General features: G+C 33.6%; 1 protein-coding gene across 2 annotated transcripts in view; it reads right to left on the bottom strand.

Moving 5' to 3' along the window:
• Nucleotides 1-17,128, bottom strand: part of LOC100377658 (centlein-like) — a 73,383-nt gene that overhangs the window by 10,158 nt on the left and 46,097 nt on the right. For both annotated transcript variants that reach the window (XM_085507097.1, XM_085507098.1), the window contains 15 exons: nucleotides 16,010-16,091; nucleotides 14,965-15,068; nucleotides 13,128-13,282; nucleotides 8,607-8,716; nucleotides 8,375-8,427; nucleotides 7,532-7,657; nucleotides 6,970-7,070; nucleotides 5,464-5,536; nucleotides 4,934-5,101; nucleotides 4,387-4,505; nucleotides 3,551-3,676; nucleotides 2,922-3,108; nucleotides 2,342-2,430; nucleotides 1,513-1,669; nucleotides 85-176 (listed from right to left, as the gene is read on the bottom strand). In XM_085507097.1, the coding sequence (XP_085363223.1) occupies nucleotides 85-176; nucleotides 1,513-1,669; nucleotides 2,342-2,430; nucleotides 2,922-3,108; nucleotides 3,551-3,676; nucleotides 4,387-4,505; nucleotides 4,934-5,101; nucleotides 5,464-5,536; nucleotides 6,970-7,070; nucleotides 7,532-7,657; nucleotides 8,375-8,427; nucleotides 8,607-8,716; nucleotides 13,128-13,282; nucleotides 14,965-15,068; nucleotides 16,010-16,091 (1,742 nt within the window). The remainder of the gene's footprint in view (nucleotides 1-84; nucleotides 177-1,512; nucleotides 1,670-2,341; nucleotides 2,431-2,921; nucleotides 3,109-3,550; nucleotides 3,677-4,386; nucleotides 4,506-4,933; nucleotides 5,102-5,463; nucleotides 5,537-6,969; nucleotides 7,071-7,531; nucleotides 7,658-8,374; nucleotides 8,428-8,606; nucleotides 8,717-13,127; nucleotides 13,283-14,964; nucleotides 15,069-16,009; nucleotides 16,092-17,128) is intronic.

A 17,128-nucleotide genomic window follows, 5' to 3' on the forward strand; every position in this document is an offset into this window, starting at 1 on the left:
TTATCCGTGACATCAAGACACACAGGTGACATAAAATGATGACAGATTCGGGTAAAATCACAAAATCTAATTTAAAACTCGTACCTGTCAGTGCTAATTTCTTCCCATCCATCTTCATCAAAATCAGAAAATAATGCACTCATGTGTTGTATGGACCTATTAAGTGCTCTTTGATGCTGTAATGAAAACAGTTTATGGATACATTTGTATATGGCAGTAAATAAATCAGAAAATAACGCACTCATGTGTTGTATGGACCTATTAAGTGCTCTTTGATGCTGTAATGAAAACAGTTTATGGTTACATTTGTATATGGCAGTAAATAAATCAAACAGTTTGCACTAATGACTTACAAGTCAAAAAATCTAACCCTAAATACACCTAATAAATGAAAGCAGGAAATCATACAGAGATATTGGATTCATGATTTTTAAAGTTCGTAATCGACGTGACACACAAATATTAGCAAACAAGTTTTATAGATAGTGAACTCAAGATAAGAATTACCAGTACTCAGTATTAGGTGATTAGGTGATTTAGAAAACCCTAAACATGATAGGATCAAATTTAAAGAGAGATCTAAAGAGGATAGAATTCATACACATCAAAGAAGTTTGGATGTGATCAGGATTTGCGCTAGTGTCTCAGCAAGACAACTTTATTAGAGATTGGACCCAAGTTTGCCTGAAAAACTGGGTCCCTCTTCAATTATTGTAGTCCGGGAAGCAAAATATGGGGTTAACGCAATCCCTGGTGATGTGAGTAAATAATTGACATGAAACATTTTGTTTCTTCAGATTTCTGTGCATTCTGATCTGCCATATTAGAAACAAATTTTCAACAGAAACACATATAAACCAAAATACGCATATGTTGTATACTTAATCATTAAAATATTATTTATTTTTACCATCGAAAAATCTCTGTAATTTACGTAAGTGCATGCAATACTAATAACTAAAAGAAAATAAGTTATTGCTCCATTAAAAGTGAAAAAAATGCACTTTATTACGTGTGATTTTGGCTTGCTAAAATTGATTTTGTAAAACGCCCAGAGCTTGGAGTCTAATCTGGATTCTTGCGGTTTTGACTTCAGCCTATTGCAGCTTGTTTATTTTGACTTATCACAGCATTGTTTGTGTGTGGTGTGTTACAAAATAACTATTATAAAACATGTTGAAAAAGTGGCATGCAATTTTAGCGAATTGAGGTAAAATGACGTAATAGCGAAATGTTGATTTAGCGAATCTCTCTTGTCATTGTTGATTTATTTGTTTGGCGGCCATTTTGAATTTATAATAAAGTCATTAGCGACATCTTGAATTAGCGAATCAGTTCTCTTGCTAAATTCACGAAAAAGAAATGCTTGCGAAAAAGACATGTTTTACAGTATTATAAAATACTGGTGGCAGTCTTGGGCTACATTTATAAGATTGTTAAATAAATTGAATATCAACCATGGTGTAAAAGTACAAAAATAAATCAGTTTCGTAATCAGGACACTCTACTTACCTCTTTCACTGACTTGCATCTCCTAGCTTTGTTCCTGCTGAGTTTTCTTTGTCGTAATTTTTTTGTTAAATAATGATTTTCTTTTCTCACTTCTGTCACTTCACCATCTTTTTCTAATAATTCTTGCTTCAGCCGACTGATTTCATTTTTCAAATTCCTTTATGAGGTCAGAGGTCAATATGACGTAACGATCACTGATGGTGGTTTATGTTTTGTACTGAATGTACCGCAGTATGGTCATAATACATGTAGTATCATATAGGATTACCACAAATGAATGAATGTAAAACACACGGTATGACTAATATTGTCGGTGACCACAGTGGTATATTGCCAGATAACCATGGCAACACATCAACTTGCCCACATCCATAGCATAAATGTAGTTCATCCTACAGCTACCAAATTCAATGACACTTACAAAATAGATAGTAGTGCGCCCTCTAAGGCTGATTTCCTTCATTTTTACACTTACACTGTGAATTTTCTTTTCACCTAATTACAAATTCTTTAACTATCATAGGATGTTATTAAAGATCACTTTATGAATGTATGATTTTCTGTTGTGTCACAGCAAATATTAAATCAACTTAGAGGGCATATTGTTGATAAAATGATTTATGTTTATACATCATATAACGTAATTTATGGAGTTCTATCTTGAAATAACGTGACCTCATCAGACACTGCACTGTTATCAAGTCGATACATACATCAGGGGATAGAATTTCCAAATAAGTAATAGTAATCCTTTTTACAAGTCAGTCAGTATTCCAGGTACACTATGTACTATACGGTATTCTTACACAAAACTATATTTTGTACTGACCTTTTTTCCTTGACAAGATTGTCTCTCTCATCGATCAAATCATTGCTCTCAGATTCCAACCTCTCCAATAACTTCTCCAAAGATTTTATCTACAAATATAGAAGTTTATTCTTCAATTACTGTTTTGTATAAAATAACTGCATGTACTGTGAAATACTATATTTTCGCTTGAAATTAATTTTCGCTATTTTCGCTGAAGGAATAATTCTGATCAGTGAAAATAAAATGCAGCGAATATACCTTTTTTCCTATATTTTACATTCAACTCGTCAAAAATCAGTGAAAAATAAATTCCATACAAAACACACAAAACGTCTTTTCAGCGAAAATTAATTCCAGCTAAAATAAAGTATTTTACAGTAGGCTGACACAGCATCTATTATTTGTACCTCAGAACACTTCTTTTACTGTATAAATAAACTTTTCTATATTGTATGTAATAGATTTTCACTGATTTCAGAGAATTTACACACAATATCAGCAAAAATTTATCATCACTGAAACTGATTTTACTTTAGAACGTACTATTGCTTTCACAGTATATTGAAGGATTGATATAATATTGTGGTAAATTTGTTACCTTTCTCTTTTGTTCTGATATTTCTTTTCTTTCGGTATCTTTAATTTTTCGACTTCTCTCGGCTTCCGTTAACTGGCCTTTCAGTTGTTCTTTTTCTTGCTGCAGACACCGCGTCAGTTCTCCCACGTGAGCCGCATCGGCCGCTGTTTGCACCTTTAACAAATCTAGTTCTTCCTGTAGGTTCATTCTAGAAATTCACAGATTTGCAGTGAAGACGAAGAAATTGAAGTTTTGTTCAATGTGAAATGTGTGGGTCACTATTGTTCACACACAAAAACAAGGAATATATGAATAAAACAAAATAAAAGTTCATTTTGTTTAAAATTGCATGACAGACAACTACTATGTTTATTTGAGAGCCAACACAATATCATTGGTTATATAAAATAACAAAAGAACTTAAAAAAATGGCATGAGTAAATGAAACTCAGCTAATGGCCCAGGGTTTTTAGTCAATCTCAATTTAGCGGACAGATAGGATTCAACCTCAGAACATGCTATGATACTGTGATCTGTATATTACCAGTAAATGCATTCAGATCATGACACTATGATATATGTTTCATTAGCCAGGGGTCATCGTCATAATATTCAGTCACAGTCTTATTGCATCGTTCTAGAATACCGACCTTTCCATCAATAGATTTCTATTATGTCCCTTGAAGTACGCCAATTCATTCCATACGCTGTCACTGTCTTCTTGCTGTAGTTTACGAGGATCAGAACGATGCATTTTCTTCTTCTTTTTCCGTCCACTAGGAATGTAGAACAAGCATGGTAAAAATATCATTTCATTTTTTTTGTGTACTATAAATGACTGAAAACTAGTTGATGTTTTTGACAGCATGGAACAAAACAAATTAAACAAGACATTAATATCAGAATGACACAGTCCCAGTCGTGCAATATTTAAAAACAAAGTGGAAATGAGCCTGCCATTTTGAATCAGAACTTTGAATTAGAAACATGATGTATAACAACATATGTGTGAAGTTTGATTTGATTTGGTTCCAAAATGACAGAAATGATGGTTTTTAATACATTTCAGTTTAAAAATGGCTGCCATTCGGCCACCTTGAATTGGCTTACGAAACAAATGCATATTGTAACAAAACATAATCAGTCAAGACATATCAGAGATATTACTTTGGAACAGCATTCATTAAAACAAAATGGCCACTAGTCGGCCATTTTAAATAAAAATGCACTTATGTCCCATAATGTCTAATGTAAAATAAGTTTGAACAAATTCTGTCTAAATATGACCAAGTTTCAGTTTCGAAATGACATTATGAGGTCTTTGTTTAACCAATCAGATGTCAGGATACCACTGCATGACCAATCAAAATCATGTTTTCAACCAATAAGATGCCAGAGATCTGTCAATGTGACTATCAAAATATCAATCAGAAAATAGTAATGACAATACAATTAAATTAGAATAAAACAATTGTCTATTTCTCACCTGTTTTCTTCTTCATAAGTTTTAATTTGTTCTTTCAAAATATTATAATTATGTTGTAATGCACGTAGTCTCGCTAATCGCCTGTCATGAGCGGCTCGTAAATCCTCAATCTCTGCATTCTGTAATATTATACATCCATTGTCAGTAGAACTTAGAGACACAAGATATAATAACAATGAGTAGCTGTATGATGTGAGTCCCATGCAACATATACAACGCATTGTTTTGTTTAAATAAAATTCACATGCACTATGGGATACCTAGAACTAACACCGAGATGAAGAACGAGTCCAGTAGTTTTTGCTGCTGCTTCTCAACAGTCGCTCAAAACTGAATTGGTCTCATTCCAAAAGTCCTATTTCAAATATTTGGGGGGTGTTATACAGAACATAATAAAGCACAAACAAACATTGTACACATTTTAGAACTTATATAATATCAATGTTAAAAATTAAAAAAATAAACTGCCTGAGTTACATTTAACCTAAAAGGTTGACCACTTTTTGAGACGATATTTACTGGTACGGTAATAGTGATATAAACATACTTTCAATTTGAGTAATTTCTCAAGATCATCCGTCTTTTTATCTGTACTGATACCAGCAGACCTTCTCTGTTTAGGACTACTAGTATGTAATGGCGCCCTCATTGGTGACAGTGATCTGGATCTATTGCCGGAGCTGAAATGTGAACTTCCTGTGTTCTCGACCATGGACTAAAATAAAAGTGAATAGCTATATTTACATATCAAATATATTTATTAAGAAATTGGAATATTTTAAAATTGAAGAGAGTTCCTTTCACATTGCATACTGTTTGTATTTTGTCATTGCATTTTTACAATTTATTAGTTGATTGCTTGTTTTCCCATGATGCTTTGCATCAATTATAAAAGGGCCACCTGCTGTTCTAAAATGGCACAATCCATTAATAAAGAGGAGGTGCAAAAACATGCAAACAATGTGTGCAATTTATGAAATTTGAACACAATATGTTTATTTTTTTCTACATTTATCTGGCTTAATATTCAAAATCTTATAACAGTATCAAATGAAATGCCAACCCAAATTATCTCACCCTTCTTTTACTTCTTGTTAGTGATAAATCATATTCCTTGTCAGGATCTTCTTTATCCATAGCATAAATCAATCTAATAACAAAATTCAAGGAAATTTATTTGTAGACAGATGTGGAACAAATCGATAAATTTCGGAGTTGGTGACACATCATGAAGATATCATGGAAGAAACAAAAAAGCAATGTATATGTCATGGTGTTTGGTTTCGGACGCAGTGGATGTCTAAGCATGTGATAGCAAACCAAAAAGTTTTCAAATTCAGAAATAGTGAGAAAATAAAATGTCTGCAATGTTTGGGGGATCACTGTCAATGTTTGAAGGACCACTGTCAAATGTTGACACTAGGTAGATGGTACAATGGCATCGTCTGAATCGCACGGTTTCGCTAAACCCAGCCATTCATAAACGGCCCACGAACCCGTGCGTGATCGTGTTAGGAAAAGCTGTATTTCACTGCAGTTAAATTGAGTCATTTGATTGGGCGCGCCAAGAAGCTGGCGCTACCAATCAACGTTGCTGTATCATAAATTTGAAGACAATGGCGGCGTGTAGGCTCTGCGCTGATTCACCAGGAGTCAAGAACAGAAGGTCTATGTTCGTCAACACGTTTCCAATTTTTGTTATTCCAATGTTGAAAATTATTTGTGGACAAGTAAATGAAAACCATAGAATGTTTAAATATTTGTGCAAACCGTGTTTTAGTAAACTGACAAAACTGACAAGACAGATAACATGTCGACTTGTCTGATCTGTTCTTCGCTGCAACTAACAAATCGTTTCCCTTAGAAACCGCACTACGTTTTTTCTTTTGATGGTCAGTAAGTTCGTCCACAGAGAAAAAGCTAGCAACACGTTGATTTACATATTCGACCGAACTTGCGCCACGATTTTACCAAGTAATATGTCCTTTCTAGCGTGAGTTTTGATTGGGTAAATCAAATGTGCCCATCTTATAATCGTTTGTGGGCGTGCGACATACAGTAAATCGTGGTGAAATCTGCCAAGGGTTAATGTTGAGGCTTTGGCCGAATAAATGGTCCTTGGCTGGCGAAGATGATACAATGGCCTAACAATCAAGAAACTGATGATATCGCAGTCAAATCACAACAAGCGCAAGATTAGTAGAACCATATTCTGTAACAGGGCCACAGAAAATGCATTATTCACTGGGTTTGATTTATATTTTCGCTGATAAATATAGTTAAATCTTCGTATACATACAAAATATAAATATACCTCAATGGCAAAATCAAGAACTTAAAAATCCAGTGAATGACAAAACATAAAAAAAATGAGAAAAAAAAAGTTTCATAGTAAATAAAAAAAAAACATCTATCTATTTCTTTCTTTAGTGTTTCAATACAAGATAAGATAAATTCCGTCATATAACTACATTGTATGTACATCGGATTGACGGTCAGACTCGCTAATATGTAATTTTCAAACTATAATCTTCTTCAGTTCTATCCATTTTATTTATTATGTAATATTGATAATAAAGATACCTTGATTTTTCTTTCAATCTTTCTTTCAATAGATCAACCTCTGTTTGTAAACTTGTCATTTTGCATTCATTAATAACACACGACTCACAAACTTGAACTTCCTGAATAAAAAGAAGCGAGAAAAGACATTATTAAATGAGACAAGCAGAGTGCACCCCACAGGTATAATATTCACACAGACACATTCAACAAGATGTATGAAGTCATTACATTACTGCATTAAACTTTATAAGTCTATTTCAATGCAAAATGAAGATTTACAATTGCACTATTTAAAAGTATACCATTGGTGGTCATGTGACCATACATACATGTTCATACTTATAAGTCCATGTTTTGTTTTTGCGCAGATTGTTTACCGCTATGGTTTACATCATAAGACGTATAATTGTAAACCCACAAGAAAACATATGATAACATAATTATACAACATAGAGATAAATAAATAAAATATAGCAGAATTTGACACAGATGCTGAATTAAAATGAATAATACTTTATAATACAAGACTCATTCCTGGTGAATTTGAGTTTTTTCCACAAGTCTTGCAATCTAAACTCACCGCATCCCAAGGTGCAAAATTGACTTGCATGCTGACATTCCGTGCTGGTATCGTGGAAAGATGACGTTCAGAATTATCAAAATCGGCTTTCAAAGCTTGATAGCGAGAATTCAGATCAGAATACATCTGAAAACAAAACAACAACAACATACATTTCATTGCTGGGGTGAAGCGCCCTCTAGTGTTAAGTATTTCGTTGTTGGAGGAATTGAATTGCAGAGAATGAAATTGAGGAAATTGTGCGGAAATGAAGAAATATATATGCACGTCAAAGTACTAGTAATGAGTTCAGGGATAGTGAGTTTAGTGAAAATTAATTTATGTAAAATATTCCCATGTGATATGAGAGGAGATCACATGCAGGCCCTGATTCCATGCATAACATACTTGTTTCGGCTATCCAATACTGTCACTCTACTACTTTGCAAATAAGTGGTAGCTTGCAAAATTTAAAATGACAAATGCCAACAACAACTCTGCTAACTCAGAGTGTATTTTAATTAGACAAAGTTATTTTCTGAGAGAGAATCTGCAAAGGTTTGTGGGTAATCAAAAGACGAGAAAAGCCAATCAGAAAAAGTGACAGGGCCCTCTGGAGGTGAAATATCTTATAAATGTTATAAAGTTATTTTCTGAGAGAGAATCTGCAAAGGTTTGTGGGTAATCAAAAGACGAGAAAAGCCAATCAGAAAAAGTGACAGCGCCCTCTGGAGGTGAAATATCTTATAAATTTTATAAAGTTATTTTCTGAGAGAGAATCTGCAAAGGTTTGTGGGAAATCAACAGACGAGAATAGCCAAATCAGAAAAAATGACAGAGCCCTCTGGAGGTGAAATATCTTACCGACTGCAAAGAGGACGATTCCATAGTGTGGGCTTCTTCCTGGTTCTTCATGACTGAAAACACAACAAGTATTAGACACGCAGAAGAACACAGAAAGTTTCAACAAAATTTGGCTTAACAAAAACTACATCTGCTAAATACATAATGAGACATAATACATAATGTTAAAAGTTGCTATTGAAAGGGAGCCCTCACAGCTCATTTTTTGAAACAGTGGAACATCAGTACTTACTTTTCTGCGTATCAAACTGCAGCGATTGAAGTTGTCGAATCAGATCAGCTTGCTGCGAAGCATGTTCACTGCACTGATTGTGAAGAGCATTAAGTTCATTCAGTTCTTTCCTGTAACACAAATCATATGAATCCCTGAAATATACGTGGTGCTGTATCAAATCATGATCAAGTTAAAAGGTTGGTGGGGAGGACGAGGTAAAGGAGGTACAACCTTTAGTTTTTGGCATAGAAACATCACATTGAATCTGCACATATCCAATCTGATAACAAAAAAACTGCTGCATACACTTTTAACTTGTCGTCGTCTTTGATGTACATCCCCTCAAACTATATGAATTATTTTCAGGTCTTGTTAGATTAACAACCAATCAGAATTCATGTTACAAACCAGCTTTTAGTAAAAACCACTTTTAGACCATTTTTCGAACTTCAAGATTCTGCATTATGCGTGAAATCTAACATAAAAACAGCCAAACAAATATTGTAGTGGCATCAAAACATTGTGTCGAATTCAACAAACGGGGAAGTTTTTTAAGGGTATTTTCACGTGTGATAACATGCTATACATAACTGATGATGGTCAATTTTAATGTAGCTAGGGCTTTTCAATATAATTTTCTTTTCTGAATAATTGGTCTTTCAAGTTCAAAATTCAATTTGTGCGGCAGATGTTCGGTCCACACTGTTCAAGCATAGAAGTAGCAAAAATCATTTGTCGGCTGATGAGCCTAGTCAGAGAAAAGCTACCTGAACATAATTAGTAATTAGGATAGTCAGATGGTCAGATGCGGTTAGAAGAAATGAATGCCGGCGACCGGAATTAAAAGCGATTGGTGTCTCATCTTCATTAAATTTCATTCAGATTGATGTAAAGACATTCAGGCAGCTTTCCTGAGTGGAACGTGGCGTGCTAAAAAAAAGCAAGCTGTAAGGCCAACAAAAATAAATGATTTGTTTCTGGTCAGTGAACACGTCAGGTTTTTTTTTTTTGGGGGGGGGGGGGGTGAAAAATACATTAAAAGTGACAAAAGGGGAAGAAGAAAAAAAATTTTATCATTTTTTTTTTACCCCAACATAAGTTCTGATTGCTGATTGGTTGTCAGTTTTAGATGCAGGAGAGTCATGTTGAAGTGCATTTTGAGTGGATGGACATTGATGGTTTCGACAACCAACTAGGTACTTCTCAAATAATTATCAAAAAAAAAACATATTGCTGGAGAAAGATCCCAGGCACTGTCAAGTTGATAACCAAGAAAATGAAATAAAACAATGTTGGATAAAATTTAAAAACATCAAATGTTTAACCACAAATAAAATGTCCTGGGAAGAGGATAAATACATTTCAAAGTGTTAGATGAAGAGACGGAAAGTGAAATAAAACACGACTGGAAAAAGACTGAGAGTGCAACAGACGGTTCAGACGTGAAACTTAAAATGCTCAGTACATCTTGTTCTATTTTAATGTATACCTAAGATAGTGAATCTAGCTTGAGGCGAGAGAGATAATTTTAACCTCCCGATCCATTAAAATTATTAAAGAATATTTTAGAAGCCCACATATGTTGTTGATGTCAACTAACGTCTCCTAAGGATATTGTAGAAGTATCATAAATCACGTCAAATGAAACTTAATTGTGACGTGAACACGTACAAACACATCATCTTTTTATTGCATAATGCATTTTTGTCTATCATAATAATAATTTTTTATTTTCAGGATATCACTATGACACTCAAATTGTGAACTCTTGAAAGTGATGTGGAATTTTGCGAGATGCGATGATCTCGTCATGGAGTAAATCATCACTTCTCAACGTTGATGAGTATTATGGGATACATGCAGAATGTAATAGAAAATACTGTGAAAAATAACTATTCATCCTGGTACAAGTAAGTAGCAAATTTAATGGAAAACATTGTTATTGGAAAGTTATTTTATCCAAATTGAAGTTTTGTATTACTGATTACTGAAGGAAAAGTATTGAAATTATTGTTGCTATGTCTGTGTGTCTGTCACTCTTATCAGGATTGAAATAATTTGAATTTAAAAAGTTTCATGTTCATTGAACTGGTTGAGAAATAAAATTGCCTAATCCAATTGATAATGAACCTGTTCCTGGCAAGATAAATTATGACTTATTATATGAAATAAAATATTTTAATTCTCGGAACATCATCACTTCATAAGTCTTAAGAACTATGAAAACAATTTTCTAGACATTGGCAACTTGGAACTACCCCATTCAGTCAGTTAGTTAAAATTTGATCTTTTTTCCTATGTTCACAGAGAAAGGCAATTTGTATATTCACCTGTCACAGCTAATATCTGCTTGCTTGAGACAGGCAGGCCTTATTTATGATCCCTGAACAGGACATCCCACCCATGAACATTTTTTTAATACAAGCCTGTGCATGACTGAAACAGGTCACACATCCTGGTACCTAAAGGTCACACATCCTGGTACTTTCTGAAGGGCCAAATTCAATAAAAATTTCTCATTTATTCCAAAAGCAAGCAGTTGTTTTTGAAATTAAAAACATCAACATATTACATTAGAAATAGATATTACAGTGCAACAATATCCCCCCAAAAGTACCAGGATGTGTGAACTTCACGGGTCATGCAAGAAACTTATTATATAATGACAGCGACAAAATTCAATACAGTTTTCTGATGCTAACTTTTCGTGATATTTACCAATCAATTTTAGAATCCGTTAAGGGACGACGTCAAAAGATCAATGTCGGATAAAAAACTTATTTCCTTTAGTTTAGGGGTGGGGGGGTTTTGATCTCAAAAAGTTTCCATCCTACAAAAACGATTTTATTTTTTATTGAAGTCAAAAATATCTTGGAGTATTTGTAATTCGTTTTTATTCTATCCAATCATGGACAGAAATAACCGGAAAAGGAAAAAAAAACAGAAAAATGGTTTGGTTCGAGTGTAAATCTGTGCGTCAAATGAGGTGCATTTGTAAAATCTTTTTACACCCACCTGACAACCAACTGCTATGCCATACTACTGTCCGATTATCAATTTGGATTTAATGGTGAATCTAGTCTGACGCCATGACCAATATTTATCAATTAAGTTTCAGTGGGGGGTAGGGGGGGTTTGGAAAAAAACTAAAGGAATTAAGTTTTTTATCCGACATCGATATTTTGACGTCGTCCCTAACGGCAGAAATCATTTGTGATAAACTTCATCCACATAAGAGGTTCTTTTTGAGTCTTATCAAAATGGATTGTTGGCCATAAGTTCATATTCTAATTCCAAGGTCCACAGGCACTATAATGTCCACTGACACACACACAAGCAAGAACTAAAAGTACTGATAATCTCTAGTTGGACTATGCTCAGAAAACAAGATGAATTTTACCACAAAAAGAAGCTGTCAAATGACTCTATACGAGGGTAGAAATAATAAATACATTAGTACTTGAAGATTTGTGATGCCTTTAAAATTAAGTTGAGACAATTGTAAGTTGAGAAATGAAAATAGAAGCCAGGTGAACCTTCCAACAGATTCCATTCTGGAATTTGGATGAGTTCAAGGTCTGAAAGGGATTAATTCTGAGCACAAGGCCAAGTTGACTGTAATGAATAAAGCATCTTGGGTAATCTGAGGTTGGTTTCAACAGTTATCCTTTATATTCTTGTCATTAGATTTATTTATTTAATTTAGGAATACATTTTACTATATTTTTTTTGAAATAGACAAAAAAAAAAGTTCAACAAATGACCAAGATTAGGCAAATTGCTCATCAAAATGGACGATCAGGAATGAGAACATTATAGTGATTAAAATCTATTTTCAGTTCAGTTCACAGCATCCGTCTCTCAGTAGTATCAAGTTTTGAAGACGCAAGGTTTTTACACTTAGAGGTGTTAATTAGATTTCCAATCCTCACCTGATGCAAGATAGCATAACATCACCCCCCAGCGGCGGGTAACAGCAGAATTTGTGTATAACACATGTAACTTAAATGTACATGCCCTCAAGATGTTCAATTTGCGAAGTGATCACGTAATTGTAAGTAAATGTCTGAGTCTGAAGTGTTTCACTGTCTTTTAAGCAATTACAAACTTGTTAACACAAAGTTAAGCAAAGCATGAGGCAGTGAACGCTTACTGAAGACAAATATAACTGATGTATGCTACACCTTTTCACCACCAGAATTTCTCACCCAAATTTTTCTGTACTTTTTTCTTATATTCTTCAATATTTCTGGAAATGAAGCCTAATTTTGGAGCCCCCAGACAAAATTTGAGTCAACTTTCAGTTTTGACTCAAAAAATTTGTTTATTTTTGTCCCAATCATCTGAAGGAGACTTTAAACAGGACTATTTTGTGAATTTGTGATGAAAATAGGGAACTGGTAGGTTAATCACCAAGGGCATCACTACATTATGGTCCATAATGTTGCCTTTTAAAAGCGTAAAGTAAGATTCTATGAAGAAAAGCCGAAAGCACAAGTAAAAAACCTGCCAGAGATGGAATGTTTATTATTAGGTTACCTTAGCTTCTCATTGTCTCTCTCCTTGTTCCTGTCTTCTCTGTCCTGTTTTTGTGTCTGTATGTCATGATTCTGTAGTCTTGTGAGTGTGTCTTCGTGTTCCCTCATTAATCGATCATGTTCCCTTGTTTTTTCTCTGAGGTCAGCTTCAACAATCTAGAACAAAAAACAATGGTGTATAATACAGGTGTTCGTAAAATTACAACCAATGGCACAGACATATATGACCGCAAAATCAGAGGGTTATGAAATCCAACCCAGAGATATGATTGGTTGATTTGAAATATGCATAATGAAGTGAATTTAAAAAGATAGGATTGGTTGATTTGAAATATGCATAATGAAGTGATACTATTGGTTGATTTGATATATATACCTCATGAAGTTTGTTTACAGAGGATTGGTTGATTTGAAACATGTATAGATATGATTGGTCGATTTGGAACATGCATAGATATGATTGGTTGATTTGGAACATGCAAAGATATGATTGGTTGATTTGGAACATGCATAGATATGATTGGTTGATTTGGAACATGCATAGATATGATTGGTTGATTTGAAAAATGCTTAATGAGGTATATTTAATGAGATATGCAACATGATTTAGAACATGCACAATTTGAACAACAAATTTGAAAAGATATTATTGTTTGATTTGACATTTATGAAATATTATCATTGTAGATCTCAGGTTCTGGTGTGGCAGTTGGATGTTTCAGAGGTATGAGGGCGCCCTCACTTCCCACAAATCTGAATGCTTAACACAAGGAGGGTGATAAAGGAGAAGTCAACACAACATAAAATAAACCCCTCAACATCAATGTCAACAAAAATGTGTTATATTTTAGTCAGTAAATTTAGAAAATAATTTTTTTTAAACTTTTGAATGTTTTACATTTTCCTGAAAATTGTGAACATTTTAATGTATTTTCTATCATTTTGGATCAAATTGTTATAATTTCTCATTGGGCTCTGTATTTAATAAAACATTTTTGTAAAATTAGAGAAAAATTATGCGGATTTGTTTTGTGAAAGGGGCAAAATTGTTTTTGGCATTGAAATATACTGTAAACTCAAAGATTTATTAAAGAAACATATAAAGAAAACCAATTTGTTATTGTGAGATAAACTTGTGTGAATTGTGAAAAAGCATGAAATTTTGTAGTAGTGAAAATGTCATTTTGCACGTTTAAAATAGTCACAGTGACTTCCTAGAAATGGTGTTACCCAGGAATGCCAAATTATTATATCGTGAAAAAGTGACAGCAACGAAAATCACAGTATATCCAGATGTAATTTAGGATATAGAGAAAGGAACACTATACATAATCAAGAAATTTATGATAAATTTGTTTATAAAATTAAATTCACCTCCCCCAGTCAGCACCCCTGCACTGGGCCCATTTCATAATACCTTTACTCAAATTTATTTCCATAAATTTCAAACTGAATCAGGATGTAAAGTTTGTACAGAAATGTGGTTGACTGTAGGTATGTTTTTCCACTATGAAAATTTACAAATGAAACTTGGGACAATTTACTACTATGAAAAACATGTTTTACATGTACATATACCATCACTAGACCTACTTAAGCATGTTTTGTACATTTCCCCCATTTCTTTTTTCCTAAATGGAACCATTTATGTAAAAAGCATATAAATATAATTTGTTTTCCATTTTCTACTCTTTTTAACATTATTATCATCTTTGTTTTTACTATGATATAAAATATTTCAATTATTGACATATTAAAAAAGTGTTATAATACTTACTTAGTTTTTATAGGATGTCAATACTAGAGTAGTTTTTTTGATGTGATTTATAGCAACTCACCTTAAGTTTATTTTCAAGGCAACTATTGGCTTTTTTAACTTGGTGTATTTCATCTTTTGCTTTGTCCGATTCCACCAGTAACTCGGTAACTCGCGTTGTCAGATCTGCAAATAGAATTTTAGTAAATAAGTCTCCTGCTGTATTGAGTCTCGATATCCGATACCACGCGACAGTGCAGTATCTTGATGGCAAACTGTGATAAACGCTGGGTGCATATATTCATGATACGGTGTATTGCGTTACAAGCGTCGTGGGCAGTCAGATTAACCGAGAAATGTCAAATTTCTAGTAAATATTTGTGGTTTCACTGACAACTAAACCCAAGTATTTTCTCTATTAGAAGCACATGTGTTAATTATAGAGATTAGTCTATAGTCAAATTAAGTCATACCTCGGGTATTTTAATGTTCCAGCATACAATTAGATATGCGCTTCTAATAGCGCAAATATGGTAGTTAACATATAGTACTCAGAAATACTGAAGACTGTTTTTACTTTCATGAAAGCCACACAATTAATATCTCTGCCAAATAATGATTTATAAAATAACAGAGCAATCTTAATTCAACACACACAGAATAATATTTTTAACCACAGTGAAGCACATGTGCTAAATGTCAGAGTTGAGTCTATGGTCAAAGTAAGTCATAACCTTGGTACAATGTATTTTAATGATCCAGCATACACTTAGATATGCACTTCTAATAGAACAAATATGGTACTCAGAAGTATTGTCAAAAATATCTCGACCAAAAATGAATTATTAGTAAATAACATAGAAATCTTAATAATACCACTGCCTTCAAAACACATGGAATAATATTTTTAACCACAGCAAATTTTCTCAAATTATGTGATTCATGAAAAAATTGCAAAATTTTGAAGCAACAAAAAACATTTAAGATATCAGGAAACCGCAGTGACTTCCGTATAATGTTGTGATTGTGGGATATCGTCAAATTGTCAACATTTCTAAATATGCAAATTTATCAGTTTCACAGAACGTCACGTAATTTATATTACGAGTTGTTGTCGTCTGTCTTACCTTGTTTATCACGATCCAAATTATCAATCACTTGACGATTCAAATCCTCGCTGGTTTTCAATCTTGATTCCCTTGATTGGAGCTACAGACGAGAAGAGAAAGAAATGCACCTTAGATAAGATGTAGAAACACGACAACATGGAAAGGAGCCTTTTCCCAAGCCGTTCCCTACAGAGCGAAGCTTATTGAAGCGTGACAATGGGTTAGACTGGGATGACAGCACAGCGACATTGAGCAAAGAGACGAAGTGCTCTTCTTATCTGTTTACATGACAATGCAATCTCCAACCATGTTAGCTTCTTACTTTTTAATATCAATGACAAGAAAAGGAAATGTTACAACACATTTGGGTCAAGAAGAAACTCTCTCAGTTGATATTATCTATTGAAAGGGCCTTGTAACAATGCCATCTAGGCACATCACTCTGGAACGTTACAAGTACTTTTTCAAATGTTAAACGGCTTGTCTGTATAGTTATAGACTGCTAAAAGGTTAAAATATGGTATTTAGGAATTGAAATAGATCTAGTTATGTTTTAACTCTCCACAGAAACATGGACTGAAAACTGCTTTAATCTCAGGAGAAACAAATTTTTGTAAATTTTTCAGTGAAAATCAAAAAAATTTTGCAGCATTGAAAGTTTCTCTGTAGTCTTTACGGCTTGTTTTCACGAATGTCATCAAATCATCAAATTAAGAAAATTTCCAGCAATGAAAATTACGATTTTACAGTATTTTATTTGTAATGATTTTCATATTCAACAAACTAACTCTCGATGTATCGTATTAGCTCTATTAGTAAGTAGCGCTTGGGCTCACAAAAATGACAGAGGCATCTCTATAGTCAACATTTCAATAAGACAGTATTAGTAAACAAAAGTTTAGATTAGAAAGTTACACACTCAGGAGAATGGAAGCCTTATATGATTCAGACACTGGTTCATTTTACCATATTACAATTTCAATTCTCGCACTCCCGGGGTCTGGTAAAATTTATACATTATTTCATCTTAGTAAATTTTTTCCTGTAAATTCCTTGGCACAGAAGGAAAATACCGTGGACATATAACATACAGATCACACATCACAGGGAACATCGTATGTTATCATATTATTACGA

The sequence above is a fragment of the Saccoglossus kowalevskii genome, chromosome 13, assembly GCF_978046115.1.
Source record: "Saccoglossus kowalevskii chromosome 13, keSacKowa6.1, whole genome shotgun sequence".
In the NCBI taxonomy this organism is placed as follows: Eukaryota; Metazoa; Hemichordata; class Enteropneusta; family Harrimaniidae; genus Saccoglossus; species Saccoglossus kowalevskii.